General features: G+C 50.0%; 1 protein-coding gene across 4 annotated transcripts; it reads right to left on the bottom strand.

Moving 5' to 3' along the window:
* Nucleotides 1–3,076: 3,076 nt before the first annotated feature.
* Nucleotides 3,077–17,458, bottom strand: Klrg2 (killer cell lectin like receptor G2). 4 transcript variants are annotated; one of them, XR_012444128.1, is made up of 6 exons: nt 16,584–17,458; nt 11,266–11,367; nt 10,715–10,860; nt 7,925–8,079; nt 6,310–6,413; nt 5,945–5,970 (listed from the first exon to the last, which is right to left on the bottom strand). XR_012444128.1 is itself a non-coding variant. In XM_020165293.2 (5 exons), the coding sequence occupies exons 1-5, from the start codon at nt 17,350–17,352 to the stop codon at nt 5,850–5,852; spliced, it is 1,242 nt and encodes a 413-aa protein (XP_020020882.1). In that variant the 5' UTR covers nt 17,353–17,458; the 3' UTR covers nt 3,077–5,849. The 4 variants fall into 4 exon arrangements, 3 of the variants coding, with proteins under 3 accessions (XP_020020882.1, XP_073918262.1, XP_073918263.1); XM_020165293.2 differs by lacking the exon at nt 7,925–8,079 and having other exon boundaries at nt 3,077–5,970; XM_074062161.1 differs by lacking the exon at nt 7,925–8,079 and having other exon boundaries at nt 3,077–5,970; nt 10,715–10,791.
* Nucleotides 17,459–18,449: the final 991 nt, after the last annotated feature.

The following is an 18,449-nucleotide window of genomic DNA, read 5'->3' as shown; positions in this document are numbered from 1 at the left end:
GGAGAGGCACCTGCATCCCTGTGAACTACCAAGTTGGGTGGGCTCTGCCCACCCCTTCATATCTCCATCTCCCAATCCTGAGAACTTTTGGGGAAGCTGTCCTGAAACCACCATAGGTGGGTGACTTCCCTGGCCAGGTGAAGTTGCTACAGGGGAGGGTGCTACAGGCCTCGCTCCATGGGGAGGCTGATGGGAGCCAGTGGCTGTCCTGCCCAGGATGACGTGGAGTATATCACAGTGTCAGCTCCCAGGAGAGAACCCCTAATATCAGGACCCAGACATAGTGGAGTGTATCCTGTGCAGAGTCCACTCAACAGCCCATGGTGGACAGTGCTCCGGCCTGACAGCACCTGGAGGACTGTGGGTGATTACCAGGACCTCAGTAGGGGGACTCCATCCATGTTCTGTTGTCCCAAATGTAACTCAAATACTGTAAAGACTGGGCACTAGTTTAGGTGTGCAGCCCACTCTCCTGGACTTCGCAAATGCTTTATACCGTAGACCTGCAGTCCCAGGTCATGCCTGCCTTTGCTTAGGAAGGCCTCCCACGAGCCCTTCAGGGGCTCCCCATGGGTGCCTGCAAATTTCCGCTATTTACCATGGTTTGATGGCCAGAGACCTGGCCATTTTGGATGATGTGTTCACCTCCATCAGGATGACATGTGGCTGATATTTTGCTAACTTCTACAGTCTTGGGTTTTTTGTAGATGAGTATCCAATGGTTCCAGTGCACCTGCAATCTAGGTTCAGGTGCCAGAGGCTCACTCCTATAATCCTAGCTACTCAGCATCATAGTTCAAAGCCAGTCTAGGCAAATAGTTCCCAAGACCCTGTCTCAACAAAACCCATTGCAAAGAAAAACAAAACAAAAGAAAAACTGGTAGAGTGGCTCAAGGTGTAGGTCCTGAATTCAAACCCCAGTACCACACACACACACACACACACACAAACAGTTCAGGGACCGGGACCACGGCACCATAAAATTCTTGGGGTAGTCTGTCCTATCATACAGGAGGCTCCCCTATGTGTTCCTAATATGTGTTTTTAGACAGTCAAGTGCAGTGGTGAGAAGTGGGGAAGTGTAGAACAAGGAGTTCAAGGTGTAACTGAGTGAACAATCAGTTTAGATAACCTACTACCTTCAGACCAGCCCCTAGTACATTTTCGTCTTTGCTCTGTTAGCTTGAGCTCCTTCTGGACTCTTCTACCATCCCCACTAGTACTTGGACATCTACACAGAGTGTCTTCTTGGCCTGGGCCCAGCACACAGCTTATATGCTGGACTAATCTGACTGCTGGGTGAGTGGTTTTAGGTCCTTGAGTAGCCAAAGAGGGACCCTTTGGTGACAACTCTGCAAACCTGGATGAATGAATGGTGCACAGATGCCACTGTGCGTGTGACATTATGTGCACAAACCTGAGTGACTGGGGTGTAAAATGAACAACCCTGAACATGCCAGCGTCTCCATAAACATGTCACACCTGCAAATGGAGTGACTTTGCGTGGTTTGCCCACAGTGGGGATGTTTTCCTGACTGCAGAAGTGTTGGGAACAATGTGACCACTCTAAAGAGGCTCAGGTGACTATCACCAGGTACCAGGGTTCCTCCAACAGCCCAGTGCACCACTAAACTTGAGGACACAGATTGCTTTGTCACAGACTGTTCTCACGTGTCAGGTAGATTGTCCAAATTGTCACCCAGTGCTCTGTGGTGCTACCCTCTGGCCCTGGCTTCCCCCAGCTGCACCCCACGGTCTCTACACCATCACTGTCCCCGTCAGCCAATGTGGAGAAGTCATTGGAGTAGATCTGTCTCTTCTTGGCAGGATTACTCACTGCATGAATTAGTGCCTCCAGGAGGCTCTGTTATCATACCGGCCTGTCAAGGATTCATCTCCACAGCTTTGACTACAGGGAGCATGGTCTGGAGGTCTTGAACACGGAAACAGCCACAATGAGGGGTGGCCCACAGAATTTGAGGGCCTAGACATGCTGGCAGCTGTGCCACGGCCCCCAGAGCTCTTTTACAAAATGTATGTTGAGTATAGATCCCAGACAGATGCTGCAGTTAACCAATCCCCACCTCCTTCACAGGCACAGTGGCAGCTCACTGACCGCCCAAGGGATGACGCCTGTGGTCACAACAAAAACCTGGTTGGGGATGGGATCCTTGATAGAGAGTTCTAGCAAGCTTTCTAGGAAGTGTGCTTACTTTTGTTAGTTTTGTTTTTGGTGCTGGGGATTAAAGCCAGGGTCTTGCACATTCTGCATCCTTACTGAACTACACCCCCAGACCTCAAAAGGTCTCTAGGTCTTGAGAAGGCAGGAGACACAGAAGACATACGCAGACCAAAGATCCATCACAGCATTCATTGAGGGGATTTCTGACCTTTTTTGTGTGACATAGATTCCTTCTCAGATGTTTTTAAAAGCATAAGATTATGAAAAAAAATCAGTTCTCAGTATGCTTTTTAAAACAAACCTAATTGAAGTACAAATTGCAGATGTGTGCATTGTGAGGGGTCAGTCCAGTGAGTTTTGACAACTCTAGCACTGTCTACATAACTGCTACCACTTCAAGTTCCTTCCCAGCCAGTCCTCCCCTCCCCCTCCCTCAGAAAACCGTAGAACACATTCCTAATGAATTCATGCATTCACATCACTCACACAAGCAACGCCCCCGCTGGACAGCTGGGCCATCCTTTCTGCTCACTGGCTATAGAGCCAACTGCTTGGCTGAGTTATTGTTTGTATTCGCTTTCTGATAGACTTGAGCTCTCCAGATGAAAATCTGTAGATAAGGGCAACTTTACCTCTTGCCTTCCGAATGGTGTACAGGTTTTTCTACTTTCTTACTGCATTGGCTTTTATCCTTGGGCAATGCTAAGTGGTAATTCCAGTAAATATCTGTACTTTCCCTGACTAGTGGGATAATTCTGTTTTCAGAAAAGCATGAGGCTTGTCTGGGGTTGAGATGTGTGTGCACATCTATATTATAATTTTAGGGATTTCTCTTTCCTGTGAACAAAGTTGCATAGTAATAATTATTGTGCTGGATTCAGAAGTCCTACAAGGTTTAAAAAACCAATTTTTATTATGAACTTTAGTTTGTAAAGTTAACATCTGTGTTGGAGATTTACTGTTTTTAACTCAATAAATATTTCTGCTCAACAAGTACTACTTGAACACTGAAAATGGGAGGACAATGAATGAGAGTAAGGCACAGCCCCAGCAGTGATGGGACTGGATGGGGAAAACTCTACACACTTTGAGGAGGTTTCTTTATGGTAAAAAGCAAGACAAGCAAAAATCTGTCTCCATCTTTATACCAAAGAATGATGGATATGGCAAAGAAAGTTTCTTTGGTTTTTTTTTACAGTACTGGGGATTGAACCCAGGGCCTCACACAGGCTGTGCAAGTGCTCAAGCCACACCCCCATCCCCCCACACACTTATTTGGCGGAGAGCGGGGGGAAGAGGAGTATCAGTGTTTTGTTCATGAGATAGTCTCACTAACTTTTGCCCAGGCTAGCCTCAAACTCAAGATTCTCCTGCCTCCACCTCTAGAGTAGCTGAGATTACAATTGTGTGCCAGCACTCCCGGCTCTGAAAATTCTTAGAACAAATGGAGTCTCTTGCACCTGAAACTGACTCGACTTGCAATTTATTTAGGACAATAAAAGTGTGCCACACGGGACCCTGGGAGACATCCGAGGCCAACCTTCAAGAGATCTAGCTTATGCCAACTGCTTCGGGGCATTCCTTGGCACAACCATGCCATAAGGAAGCCTAAGCAGTCACATGGAGACACACAAGTGCAAACGTGCTAAGGCCCCTAGCTAGGAGGCAGCACCATATTGCCAGTTGAGTGAGTGAGGCCATTTTAGACCTTCTGGCAACCCTGGGGTTCCAGCCAGTAGCATCCAGAGCATAAAAACCTGCCAGATCAAGCCACAGCACAAGCAGATGATTGGCAACAGTAACTCTTGCTAAGTTTGGGGACAATTTACTAAGCAGCAGTCACAACTCCGTGCCTCCTTCCTCCCTCAGTCCACATGGTGGCCTTTCCCTCTGTGGTTGCTGACATCCTCCTATTTCCTCTGCAGTGGCCTGGAGTAGCAAAAGCAGGTCTGTGTTGTCAAGACAGAACTAGTTTTTTTTTTTTTTCGAAATCTTCTATTTCTACCTGGGTAAGCTGCCAGAACTTCAGGTAGCCAGGAAATTCCTGTCTCCTTTTTTTTTTAATAGTACTAGGTTTTGAACTCAAGGCCTACACCCTGAGCCACTCCACCAGTCCTTTTTTGTGAAGGCTTTTTTTTTTTTTTGAGATATGGTCTAGAGAACTATTTGCCCAGGCTGGCTTTGAACTGCGATCCTCCTGATCTCTGCCCCCTGAGTAGCTAGGATTACAGGCATGAGCCACAGGCACCCAGACTCCATCTCCCTTTTTGCTTTCACTTCCCAAGAGTGGCGAGAAGCCTCTTTCACTCAGACTCTTCTTCCCTTTCTCTCAGATGACTGTACAAGCTATTGGTTCAAATGCACCAACAAAGGTGTCTCTTGCTAGAGGACTCTGGGTGCACGGCCTCACTTTAAATAGAGGCTGGTTTACACAGGACAGCTGTGTCACACACTTGGCACTAAGATGCAAGTTTGGAGTCACGTCTAGCTTCTTGCTCCCCCTAGCTTGAAGCCCTCACTGAACCCTAACCTAGGGCTAGGTTAACGTTTGGGCTGCTTTCTCCATGGCTGTGGGTGGGAACGCTACTGCAAACCTGCTCACATTCCTTCCACTTGCTTCCTCACTAGGGCTCTATGCTGTGTGGCAACTTCTGCCTGCCATGCCAAATGCTCTCTTGGTATCTCCTGCCCAAGTGGCCCTGGCTTCCCTCTGCCTTGTCCCAACCTTGGGCATCAGCTCGCTGGGGGCCCCATTGTGCTGGATCTCCACACCAAAACATACTGTACCCACAGGGCAGGGAAGGAACCCTCTCCTCCCCTCCTTCAGAGGCCCAGTTTCTTTTCCTGGCATTCTCCATGGAGGCTGCTGGTGACCTGCGTTAGCTGTTCCTCAGAGCAGCGGTGCCACCACAGCACCACAGATCACTTGAAACCAGAATGGAGTTACCTATGACTGTGACCTGCTCTTTCCTCAGGGATTGGAAGCATAGGTGGGTGTGATGAAGTCGGTCACGGAGAGAAGGGAAAGGGCCATTTTAATGAGGGGGAAAATGAGGCTCAGTAGTGCTTTAAAAAAAAAAAGGCAGGCAAAGGGGCTGACACCTATAATTCTAGCTACTTAGGAGACTGAGATCAGGAGGATCAAGATTAGAGGCCAGGCCAGGCAAATAGTTCATGAGACCCCATCTCCAAAACAACCAGAGCAAGGGCTGGTGGAGTGGCTCAAGTGGTACAGCACCTGTCTAGCAAGCAAGCATCAAGCACTGGGTTCAAACACCAGTACTGCCACACACACACAAAAAAAAGCAAAATGGCCTGGAGGTGTGGCTCAAGCAGTAGAGAGCTAGCTTTGCAAGCACAAAGTCCTGAGTTCAAACCCCAGTCCCACCAAAAAAAAAAAAAAAAAAAAAAAGGAAAAAGAAAAATGCACTCAAAGTCATAGAACAGACTAGTGTCAAAAGCTGGAGACCAAAATTGGTGCTCGGACCAGAGGCCACCACTGACAATGTCTTTCCTCTTGGATGTGGTCATGACATACATCCAAAGTCCAGATCCCCGGGCTTGCTCACGCATAGAACAGGGAGACCTGAGAACCCAAGTCCAGGGACTAAGCTGTCCCCAACCCTCACCTCGGCCCACAACAGGCCAAGCACAGGTGGAACCCAAATCACTCGTCGCCTTTGGCACACACCCAGGGTCTGGGAGAGCTGCAGTCCAGAGCCATGAGCCTGCCTTCCTCCAGGCCCCCACAGTTGAGATCCGGGGTGTCCTGGTCTTCCTCTGGGAGCCTGTGAAGGGGTGATAGAGAGGGAGGCGCTCAGGATGCTGGCCTCCTGCCAGCCCATGGGCCTATTCCTCCACTGGCCCTGGACACTCCACAGAGGCAGGGCGTGTCTGGAAAGAGCTATGAGGCTATCCCCTGTCAGCACCTATGTGGCACCACAACCACTGAATGTCTCTGAGCTGTACCTACAAAATGAGAGTGACAGTCCTGCTTGGGTGAATGTGCTGGGGGACCCAAACCAGGGCTGGAGTGTCAGGGACTAACCCAACGCCAGTCCCCCGGCATGGGAGGGGGCAAGAGGAGGATCAGAACAGCAGACGGGGAGGAAGCCATGGGCACTCACAGCTGGGGTGGCAAGGACATCCCGTCGATCCAGTGCCAGCCCTGGGGGCCGCGCCGGGCCCCCACCCAGGAGTGTTTGCTGACCGGGTATCTGCTCAGGAAGTCCTGAGGAAGAAAAGAAGGAACCACTTTTTCTGGACACTGGTTGTGGCTCACCTGTGCATCCATTTCCCCCCAGGCTTCATCAGGATCCCAACTGGCCAATCCAGAACAGAATCAGCTCAAGGCACGGCTCACCAAACACCCATAAGTGTGAAAGTTGAACTGGATGCCTGCTGGTTACCAGGCACTGTGCTCAGGATTGGGAGCCAGAAACGAGGGGATCCCATCTCAGCCCTCATAGGGGTGCCAATCAACACACCATGGGTACTGAGTGGGCAGAGTGTGGAAGATCAGAGAAACGACTCAAATACCTAGCAATCAGGAAGCAATTAGGCAAATTCCAAGATGTCAACACGGTAGGCTATTACCAGGCACTGGTGGCTCACACCTGCAATCCCAGCTATTTAGGAAGCTGAGATTGTGAGGATCAAGGTTCGAGGCCAGTCTGGGCAAAGAGTTCGTGAGACCGCCACTCCATCTCCAAAATAATCGGAACAAAATGGACCAGAGGTGTGGTTCAAGTGGTAGAGCGCCTGTTTTGCAAGCATGAAGCCCTGAGTTCAAACACTCAATCCCACCAAAGAAAAAAAAATGTTAACATGAAATTGTGCCAAGATTTCAAAAAACAACCCAAAAACTCCAGACTCCACCAGCAAGTACACATTGTGCACAGCAAGAAAAATCTACATTGAGGACTAGAAGCATAAATGAACGCACCCGCGTAGGGTTCTTCTTTCTTATACCATTGTTTCAGTTAACAATGAGATCTCTCTTCCTTCCTAGGAAGGAGGAAGTAAGCTTCTGGGTGATGGCTGTCCCCACAGTGTCACCTCACCCATCCTTCAGGTCTCAGCAGAAAGGTTACTGACTCTGTGAGGTAAGCGAGTGCTCCTGTCCTGGGATCCTGTAACCCCCCAGTGGCGGCTGAGCTGTGTGCTGTGCTGTTATAATCACCCACTTGCCAGTTTCCTGTACAAGACAGTGAACTCGGGGAGAACCAGGAGCCTGTCTTACCTGAGTAAGGCCAAAATGCCGCCCTGTGCTCACTGCCATCATCAGTAAGGCCCAGAGTCTTATGGGCCATCAGGTGCCGTGTGCCCCTGTGGGGTCAGCACCAGCCAGTCAGCAGCTGAGAGGGTGCCAAAGCCACTTCCAGACCGAATAAAGGTCGCTAACCTTCCTCTTCCACCCAGATGCAGAGTAGCGAGCAGTCAGGTGCAGCACATTCGGCCCCTTCTGGGCTGGGGCTTGTGGGTATGTCTAGGAGGGGTTCCTGAGTGCACTGCGTGAGGGATAGGGCTGAGCAGCCCCAACTTCCTGCCATAGCTTCAGATCAGCCAGTTTCCGCTGCCCAGCCCGGTTCTCCTGGGAGCCGCAGCCACCTGCTGGAAGGCACTCCAGGACTTGATGGCTGTGCCAGGGCTCAACCTAGTGCCATCTCTGGGACAGCAGAACTTTGGGGTCAGGCTGCCCATGTTCAAACCACAGTGCCAGGCTGGGTGCTGGTGGCTCACCTCTGTAATCCCAGCTCCTCAGGAGGCACAGATCAGGAGGATTGCAGTTCAAAGCCAGACCGGGCATAGTTTGCAAGACCTTATCTCGAAAAAATCCTTTACATAAAAAAAAGGGCTGGTGGAATGGATCAAGGTGTAGGCCCTGAGTTCAAAACCTAGTACCACAAAAAAAAAAAAGGGGAAAAAAATACTCTTTAAAATCATAGTGCCAGTACTTGTGAATTACATGACCTTAGGAAAGTCACTCAGCCTTTCAGAGACACAGTGGAGTCCTCTGTCAAAGGGGAGGTCGTTTGTTATTGAACCTGAATACGTTTAAAGCCAAAGGCACATAGTGCACACTAATTAAATGTCCTTGTGGCTGGGGAACCTCCTGTCCCTGTGCTGTGGAGGGCACAAATGTGACCTCATTTCTGGCTTACAGCCACCCCAGGAGGATACTGTCCTCCTTTTTGTCCCAGTGCCAGACCATCTGGTTTTCCTGGTGACAGGAGCTGTGGGCCTGTCCCTCCCAGCCCTACGTACTCCGTTCCATTGTTTTTCTCCTGGCAGTTCCAACTCTCGTCCTCACTGTTAGCAGTTAGGCAATGTCCAGAGTTGTCATCGGTGGCTCAGAGGACCACTCTCTCACAAGGGCAGGAGAGATCCTGGGGCCTCCACAGCACCAACGTGGACAGAGGGATGTGACTGAGCAGAACAGACTAGAAGTCACATGCTTTGCCTCTTAAAATTAAGATCGATTGTTTGCTATGCCTGCATACATCTTTTAAAAAAATCTGTGGTAAAATATACTACATAACGCAAAATGTACCCATTTTAACTTTTGTGTGTGCGTTTGGTACTGGGGATTGAACCTGGGGCCTCAAGCATGTTACATACATACTCCACCACAGAGCCGCACCCCCAGTGCACATTTCAGCCATGGTGCAGAGTGCAGTCCAAGCAGCATGAACCACACTCACGCCGTCATGTAGCCATTGTCACCAACCACCTCCGGGACTTCTCCATCTTCCCCTCCTGAAACTCTGCCCCGTTAAGTACTAACTTCCCAGACTCCCTTCTCCCCGGCTCCTGGCAACCACCTCTATTTTCTTTGTATCTTTCTGCAGAGTAGGCACACACAATTTAAAAATGTTTAAACACTTAAATTTTCTTAATCTTAACCCAATGACATATACTTATCCATCTTTTGGAAGTCTAGACATGGCTTCCACTCAGTGTGTACTGTTAAGGTGGCTTTTGTGGGGGAGAGGGGGCAGGGGGGACTAGGGTCTGAGCTCAGGGCTTTTCAGGGTTGCAAAGCAGGCGCTCTACCACTTGAGTCATGCCTACGGTACATTTTGCTCTGGTTATTTTGGAGAAGGGGTCTTGCAAGTTATTTCTGCCAGGATGGCTTCAAACCTCAATCCTCCCGATCTCAGCCTTTCAAGTAGCTAGGATTACAGGTGTGAGCCACTGGCACCTGGCTAAGATGGCTTTTTGCTGAGGTTAGTGGCACATGCCTGCAATTCCAGCACTCAGAAGATGGAGGCAGAAGGATCTCGAGTTTGAGGCCAGCCTGGACTATATAGCTAGTTCTAGATCATAGAGAGACCCTGTCTCCAAAAAAAAAAAGGTGGCTTCTTCTCCCCAACAAGGTGCAAAACACAGCAGTGATCCAAACAAAGGTGAGTGAGTCCACAGCACAGGTAGAACTTAAACTTCCTCCTCACTATGGGCATGATGGCTTTCAGGGAAGATAAGCTGTGTTTACCCTGCAGCTGTAGGGACCCCTATAATCTGGTGTGTCCCTTGGGTTTTTGCATCCTCCTTGTGTGTTTTCTCCCCACCCCCCGCCAAGCTCTTATACCTCCTGTACTTTCTGGTCCTTGTCCAGAACTCTGGAGGATTCCAGATTTTAAGTGGGAGGAAAAGAAGAGAATGAATAATATTGACATACATCTAAGACACAATGAAACACACTGAAAACTGTTGAACAATACGGGATAGGAGGAAAAGGGTAAGGAAGAGTAATAGAGAGGGTTAGACTGATTAAAGCACAATATATTTACAGGTAAAATACCAAGACAAAACTCCACCAAACAATGAACAGACACTTATACAATGAGGGACAGAATCATAAAACAGGTCAAGTTAAGGGAGGGAAGAGTAAAGAGGCTGAATATGGCTGATGTATTTTCTACACGTGTATGAACGTAGAACACTGAAACATTAAGAAGGGGGAGGGGATGAACCAAACCAGGTACATTGTACACATATATGGAAATGTCACACAAAACTCCCTACATGACTGTTGTATACTAATAAAAGCATTAAAAAAAGAAAGAAATGCTTGTGACAGGTAACCCACTGTATTAACTATGAGAGGTCTTATCTATGTAAGTTTGATTACAGAAACTAATAAAGTATTCCCTAAATAATGAAGAAAAAAGAAAGAAATATATGCTGGGATGATTTGTTACCCAGCACTTACAGCGATACCTGACTGGTGTATCCACAGCACTTACAGCGATACCTGACTGGTGTATCCACTGAATGTACTTTATTTCCCATACGTGTGTCTCTGCCAGCAGGCCTGGCTCTTAAGCTCACTGTTAACTGTGTGACTACCAGGCTGGGTGGGGTATCCTAGCTCTGCCCCTTTAGAATGAGGCCGTTGGAGACCTGACGTCCGGTGCCTTGCATGTCACTTTATCCCTCTGGTGACTTCTATATTCTCGAGGGACTAGAGCTAGTTTCTACAATTGTGGGATCTGGAATGATACACCCTCTTGTGCCCACCCTTCTTACCTGAGTGTGGCTCAGTAAGAGCAGGGTAGCATGGTTGGCTGTGCAGAAGGCCTGGCTGGTCTCCCAGTCCTGCGCTTCTGCAGAAACATAGTAACAGTGTTCCTCAGACCACATCCAGCCCGGAGGGCATGGCCGGCACCTGGCTCCTGCCAACACAGAGACCCCAGGGAGTCATGGGTAGCTCTAAAGAGCTAAGCTTGTACACAATGCAAGAACAAAACCTGGCTGGGGGGTTTGTGAGGGGTGATTCTACAGGCAGGGAGCTGGCTGGCCTTGAGGTGGGAAGGAGGGTGGACAGGGCCCCAGGAAGGCAGGAAGTCTGTGCTGTGTGCAAGGCCCCCTAGATGGTGGTCAGTACCCCATTATTAGTCAGGGTACGAGCTGTGTTCAGTGGGAGAATGAGGTCAATTTTTTGTATCTTTGCTCAACCAGCCCAATGATGTCATGCTGGATTTCTCCAGTGTGACATCTCAGTCTTATTCCCAAAGGTGCTGTAGGGTAGAGTAGAGACTTCCCTTGGGGTGAAGCAGTGGAGAGAGGTGACACCACACCTGCTCTAGAGGCCAGGGCCACAATGGCGACAATGGAGACTGCCAGGAACACCGCCATGACCACCAGAGCAGAGCGCAGGGACTTTATGTACATGCGCAGCCCTGGGGGCGGGTGACAAACAGAGACACAGGTTAGAAGAGACCACCCCAACAATACTCAGCCACCACCAGCATCATTGTCCCCTTGGCTGGAGACACCAGGGCAAACAACCTAACATAAGTTAGGACTCCAGAGCTGGGAGAAGCGTGCTGGATGGCATTCTGTCTGTCCGATCGTTAGGAGATGGAAGATTCTACAGAAGAGAGGAAACAAATGATTGGCTAACAACCATTTACGGAGCATTTCTGCATTAGACACAGGTTAGGCTAGAGTTTACCAGGCCAGATTCAAGTTCTGAGCTGATGGATCACTCAAGTTTTTCCATCAAAATCACACCTGCCTCTTTGGTGTTTCTGGGCCTTGGAGTACCGTGAAGGAAGCCTTCTGCAGTGCACTGTACAGCTGTGATTTGGCAGCGGAAGTGGGCCTGATGTCATGGACCAGGGAGACCAGAAGCTGGGATGAGGCTGCAGGGAAGAAATGAGGAGCAAAGGCCGGGGACATTCCAAGGGGGAAGAAGGACACAGGTAAAGGCTCTGAAAGAGGACACACTTTTATTTGATCTTATTTTGATTTTTTAAAAATTTTGATCATTTGATTTTTTGAGATGGGTCTCACTATGCTGGCTAGCTTTGCCTCCTACCTTAACCTCCCTAGAAGCTGGGATTATAGGTGCCACCATACCTGGCCTGGGACACATCTTTAAAGGTGATGCCTTGTTAATGGATAACCAGGAAAGCCAGAAGGGAAAAGTTGGAGAATAAAAGAAAGTAGGAATGATTTCAAATGCTTAACCAGAGGCACAATCATAAAGTGCGCAACCCCTCTGAAGTAACTGTGGCTTCCTAAATTTCATCTCTGTCTGGACACAAAGCTTGAAATCAGCTGTAGCAAGCTGGAGCACTGCACTCCTAGAAGCTTGCTGCGAGGGCCTAGGGGTCACCAGATCCCAGGGGCTGCAGGGACCGCCAGTCAGTTGAGGCAGGTGGTAAGAGTGCAATTGCCGTATTCCCCAAAGCCCAAGAAACAGCCAATGCAATTCAGCAGCAGTATTTTATGATGAAAAGAATAGCTGTATCGGGAAAATGACACACGAAGATTAGTGTGTTCCTTACCCACATATAAATGTGTAAGTATAGCTGGGCACTGGTGCCTCACACCTGTAATCCTAGCTACTCAGGAGGCAGAGATCAGGAGGATCGAGGTTTGAAGCCAGCCCAGGCAAATAGTTCCGTGAGACCCTATCTCGAAAAACCCTTCACAAAAATAAGGCTGGTGGAGTGGCTCATGGTGAAGGCCCTGGGTTTAAGCCCCAGTACTGCAAAAAACAAAAAGAATTAAAAAACCCCAAAAGTATAAGTACAGTACACATCTACATAAAGAGAGATGGACATGTTTCCAAGGGTTTTTTTTTTTTTTTTTTTTACTGGTTCAAAGTCTCTATGAAGAATTGTAATCTATAAGCATTTTTAAAAAGGAATGCATTCTACAATACAATTGCCAAGTTCAATATACAAGTGCTCACTGTCACACAGGGCAATATAACCATAACTTTCATGATCTTTTCTATTGGACCGAGCTACAGGTCAACATGGGAAGTTCACAGTGTTTGGTCTCTAATCAAATATTATGTAGCAAAATCACACTCAGGTAAATTACCCTACACAAGTAATAGTCCTTGGGTACTATTGGCTTGTTAGTCAATGCCCCATTAGTGTACAAGGTTTTTTAGATGACTTTCTAAATTGTTATTCAATTTTAAAGGAATAAGCACTTTTGAAACTCTTACTTTTTCATTTGCATTGGAGAAAAATCTCTGCTTCAAAGATCAGATAGGGGCCAGGTGAGGTGGCTCATGCCTGTAATCCTCACTACACCAATGGAGGCAGAGATGGGGAGGATCTCGGTTGGAGGCTAGCAGGACACAGGGGAGGGAGTTCCTGAGACCCCATCTTAATAAAATCTGGGCAGGGACATGGTGGCACACACCATCCCAGCTATATGGGAGGCCCAAATAGGAGGATCTCAGTCCAGGGAGACACAGGCATCAATTCGAGAACTTATCCAAAAAATACATACAAGCCAAAAGGGCTGGGACACGCATGGCTCAAGAGGTAGTGTGCCTTCCTGACAAGCACACAGACTGAAGCTCAAACCCCAGAACCACAAAAAGAAAATTAAAAAAGCTCAGAAAGAGAAGTATATTACTTTGATATGCAAAGAGCTGATCTAGGAATTTTTTGATACTGAGACTCTAAGCAGGTACTCTACCACTGAGCTGCACCCCCAACCCTTGCATTTTTCTTTTTTAAATACACAGTTTGCAGCTGGGTACACCAGTAATCACACCTGTAACCCTAGCTACTCAGGAGGCAGAGACTGGGAGGGTAGTGGTTGGGAGCCAGCCCTGGGCAAATAGTTTTTGAGACCCTAATCTCAAAAAAACCCATCACAGTTGGGTGCTGGTGGCTCATGCCTATAATCCTAGCTACTCAGTAGACAGAAATTAGGAGGATCGAAGTTTGAAGCCAGCCTGGGCAAATAGTTTATAACACCCTATCTTGAAAAAAACGCATCACAAAAAAGGGTTGGTAGAGTGACTCAAGGTGTAGGCCCTGGGTTCAAACCCCAATACCACAACAACAAACAAACAAATAAATAGTAAAGAGCACAGTCTTTTAGGGTGATGAATCTAAAAATGACTGGTCATGGTTGCACAATCCTATGAATGATTAAAACTGGTTGAAGCCAGGCACTGGTGGCTCACACCTATAATCCTAGCCACTCAGGAGGCAGAGATCAGGATTGCAGTTCAAAGCCACCCCAGGCAATTAGTTTGTGAGACCCTATCTCGAAAATATCCATCACAAAAAGGCTGGCGGAGTGGCTCAAGGCGAAGGCCCTAAGGTCAAGCCCCAGTACTGCAAAAAAAAAAAAAGAGAAAAACTTGTTGAACTGTACACTTTAAATTGATGAATTTTATGGTGTATGAGTTATATTTCAATAAAGATAGGAGCAATTTGAAAATGCCTGGAGTAAAAGATACATATAAATTGAGTCTTAAAATAAAGAAACCAGAACTAAAAAGCCTGGAGAGGACAGGAAAATAACCCAATCACCTTGGTAATTACTGTGGCTGAACACTGCATTCAGCCCTGACCTTTGAGAAAACAAAACAGTAAAGAAATTCAGTAGAGGGCAAACCTCTCCCATGCCAGTTAGGAGGCCCACCTAATTCTGAACTGCTGAGGTATGGCATGGCCCACTGTGGAGTCAAAGAGGAAGTCTCCACCCCACTCCCTTTGCAAAGCTTTTTTTTTTTTTCCTTTGGCAATAATGGGGTTTGAACTCCAGGTCTTGCACTTGCCAGGCAGGTTTTCTACCACTTAAGCCATGCCCCCAGCCCTTTTTTGCTTTGGTTATTTTCCAGACAGGGTTTTGAGTTTTTGCCTAGGGCTGGCCTCAAACAGAAATTCTCTTATCTCTGTCTACATCTCCAAAGTAGCTGGCATCATGGTGGTGTACCACCCTGCCCAGCTTATCTGTTGATATGGGGTCTTATTAACTCTTTGTCTGGGCTGTCTTCAAACTGTAATCCTTCTGATCTTGACCTCCTGAGTAGCTAGGATTCCAGGCCTGAGCGGCCACGCCCCGGCTGCTTTTAAATCTAATTTTATGAGCCTTCCAACTCACCCCTCCTGACTGCTAAGGCACATCCCACCCCCACGAGAGAATAAGGGGCTTGTGCCAGCAAGAAGTCTGCTTTAAAGATGACTTCAGATAAACGTACTGCCCAGGGCCTCTGCTCCTCTCTATGGGTGACATCAATCGCTTCCGGTGTCTGTCCTCAACGCACTGAGCACTCAGCACATTCTTGCTTCCCCCACCCCATCAGTCCTAACCACCTGAGCAGTCCCAAGCTGCCCCACCTCCTGCAGAAGACCCCTTATCCCTGCAGCCTCAGTTCCTGCCCTCACCTCCATCGCACCCCCTTGTCCCTGCCCCTTCAATGACATCCCAGACTGCCTGTGCTTTTGCTCTGTTTCCCCTGCCTGGTCTGAGGACCCCTCTCCACATCTGATTGTCCTCCTACCATTCTCACCTCTGCGGTCACTCTTCTTCCTTTGACACCTCTATCTGGGGCTTCCAAAGGGGTCTTACTTATTTCTCCCACACCTCTTCCCATAATCTCTACTGTGGAAAGATAGACCATGCATTATCTGGCTATACCAAGTCAGAAATGTGGGTGGTTTCCCACTCTTCCCATTAGTTGGCCTGCATCATCTCATCAGTGGTCAGGCCTGCCGTCCATCAAGCCTTCATCATCTCTAGCTGACCTTGTAGCTGGTCCTCACCTCGGTCTCATGCCTGCGCTATCTTCCTCCACAATACTGTCAGAGTTTTGTTTTGTTTTTTTCAGTACAGCATATAGAAAATAGCTCACTAAACTGGTGAGTAATGCAAGTCCTTCCCAGTCTGCAAACCCTTGTCCTGCCTCAATCCCCCAGGGTTTGGGGGTTTGCCTACTGGGCGGGGATCTAGTCCTTCCTGGCCTTTGTCCCTGCCTATCTCACCTTAGAAGAAGCTTCTACCACCCCAACTCAAGACAGCTTCAGCAAACGTTCCCATGCCAAGTTCACCAGCTACTCCTGGCTGATTCCCTACCCAGAGCTGGTTCTATCTTTTGGGGACTCTTTCTCCTTTCGTGCCAAGCTCCCCTGACCTCTACAAACAATCACAAACTCACAGTCACACACCACCCTAGCATAGTCTGGTCCCAGGCCAGCATAGGACATGGATGAGTGTTTGGAGCCAAACGCTCCACTACATGGTGGGGAGAACGGGGGACAGTTCGCGGAGAAGTCCCCCCAAGGCGGGGAGGTAGGGTGAGTGGAGGGCGTCCGGTCAGCCCGGAGGCTGTGTTCCTGTCCCAGACGTCACCTGAGCCACCCTCCCTCATAGGGAGTTCCTACCGCCTCTACTTTTCCACACGTGGGCACACTTAAGTAAGGGGAGGGGAAGGACAGTGGTTCTATTCTGTTACCACAAAATCACAATCAGATATACTGGAATATTATTAATTCTCAGGCAGAGAGGCCAGGTGGGGTCAAGGCATCGGGGTGGTCTTCTGGTGTCCTAGTCCCTCTGCTGCCCAGTGCTGTGGGGGCACAGGAGGTCAGGGCGCGCCTATCTGGCAGCGCAGGCTGGTGACACTAACCTATGAGCGTGATGGCCCGGGGCAGTTTCTGGCCATCCAGTCCGGCGCGCCGCAGCAGCTCGACGTCCTCCTCCAGGGCGCGCTCGCGGCAGCCGCACGTGGGGAAGTCCGGGGATCCCGCGCGCTCCTGGGCGGGGCTGGCGGGATCCTCGGCGTCCGGGTCGCGATCGGTCTGGACTGCGGCCAGGGGCGAGGCGCGGCCCCTCGTGCCGCTCGGGGACGGCGCCCGCTGCAGGAGCGGGTGCGCCGGGGAGGCGTGGCGGGAGAAGGCGGGGGACTCCGGCACCGGCACCGTGAGGAAGCGCGTGGAGGGCGCGGGCGAGGGCGAGCGACTGCCGCCCACGGGTTTCACGCGCACATCCACCTGCAGTTCCACGGGTGCCCAGGTGCCGGGCGCCGGCTCACCGGGGGCGGCCCAGGGCAGCAGCTCGACCCCGGATGCCTCGCCATCCCGGAGCTGCTCGGCGGAGATGGGTCCCGGGGACGGCGGCTCCCGGCTGCTGGACCCCAGGCGGCGGAAGGCGCCGTAGCCCAGGCTGAGCGGCGGCACCCGCAGGGGCCGGGGGCGAGGCGGAGGCCACTTGTCGTCCGCGAGGTCCTGGCCCGCGCCCGCCTCCTCCTTCCCGGCCCCGGCCAGCCTCGGGCTGCCATCGGGGCTGTCGGTGGGCACCGGAGGCTGCTCCAGCCCCGGGATTTGGCTTCCCAAAGGCTCTTTTGGAAAATCCGCCTCGGCTGCGCCTCCCCGCGAGGCCTCAGGGACCAAGTCCATCTTGCGCGCTGGCAGCCGGGACAGGGAGAACTGAGTCTACCAGGGCCCCGGTAGGGATGGGCTTTGCCCTCCAGGGCCTGGTTTAGAGCGCTCGCTGAAGTTGCGAGGCCACGCCCCTCTCCTGAGCTGTGATTGGCTGTGGCTATCGGCCACGCCTCAAGCTGAGCGGAACCGAACACAGTCAGACGACTGGGCGGGACCCCAGCAGAACTCCCAGGCCGGGGCCTGATTCTTCCCTCGCTTTTCTCGTCCCTGGCCCCACCCGTTTCCTCCTCCCGCCCTCTGCCACTTCAGGTTCTGAGAGCAGCTAGGGCAGGGAGCGAATGGCCCGATCCGCCTGGATCCCGGGACCTCAGTGTAAATAGTAATAATAATAGTCATAATAATAATAATAAAGTCAGTGAAGAGAGCCAGGGAAAGGGGACGCCCTGCGGAACGCAGCGAAGGGCCGCTGGTTGTCGGGACAGTAAGAGGAAGGGGAGGAAAGGCGCCACTCTCCAGGAGACTCCAGGAGCTCTGGAGCTAGCTTGAGCCATTAAAGTGTGAGGAATGAATAAGCATGAACGTGTGTATTTTTCATGAGGAGAGGAGCCTGGCGTCCCACCAGCCTGGCGATCTAAATATACCGCTTTAAGGATACAGTCCTAGCTACTTGGGAGGCTGAGATCTGGAGGATGGCGATTTGAGCTCAGCCAGGGGAAATACTTCGAGAGACCCTCACCTCCAACAGAACCAGAGCAAAATGGACTGGAGGTGTGGTTCAAGCGGTAACGCTCCTGCTTTGCAAGTGCAAAGCTCTGAGTTCAAGCCCCAGTTCCACAAAACAAAACAAAAGAGATTTATACATACAGATTCTTGGCTGGGCTCCTTCCAGACCTACTAAATCTCAGAGCTCAGAGGGAGATGAATCTTACGGTATTTAAAAAAAAAAAAGTGCTTCAGGGTAAGGTTAGGAGATAAATACAGGCTACTCAGTTAAATCTGAATTTCAGATAAACAGGGGATGTGGGTGGTCTCCCCAGCACGTTGGTACTGATGCCTCTCATCACCCGTCCTGCCCCATAGCTAATCGGGCCAATCAGGTACACCTTCGCATA

The sequence above is a fragment of the Castor canadensis genome, chromosome 2 (genome assembly GCF_047511655.1).
Source record: "Castor canadensis chromosome 2, mCasCan1.hap1v2, whole genome shotgun sequence".
Taxonomy (NCBI): domain Eukaryota; kingdom Metazoa; phylum Chordata; class Mammalia; order Rodentia; family Castoridae; genus Castor; species Castor canadensis.
This window is presented reverse-complemented; position numbering and strand designations above follow the sequence as displayed.

What these genes read in the sequence shown, in the direction of transcription:
- Klrg2 (XM_020165293.2), bottom strand. Translation starts at nt 17,352, where the DNA reads ATGGACTTGGTCCCTGAGGCCTCGCGGGGAGGCGCAGCCGAGGCGGAT. An exon ending in CCGGGCCATCACGCTCATAG is followed by an intron (nt 11,368 to 16,583) that starts GTTAGTGTCACC and finishes ACCCGCCCCCAG; the next exon opens with GGCTGCGCATGTACATAAAG. An exon ending in ATGTCCTTGCCACCCCAGCT is followed by an intron (nt 5,971 to 6,309) that starts GTGAGTGCCCAT and finishes ACCCCTTCACAG; the next exon opens with GCTCCCAGAGGAAGACCAGG.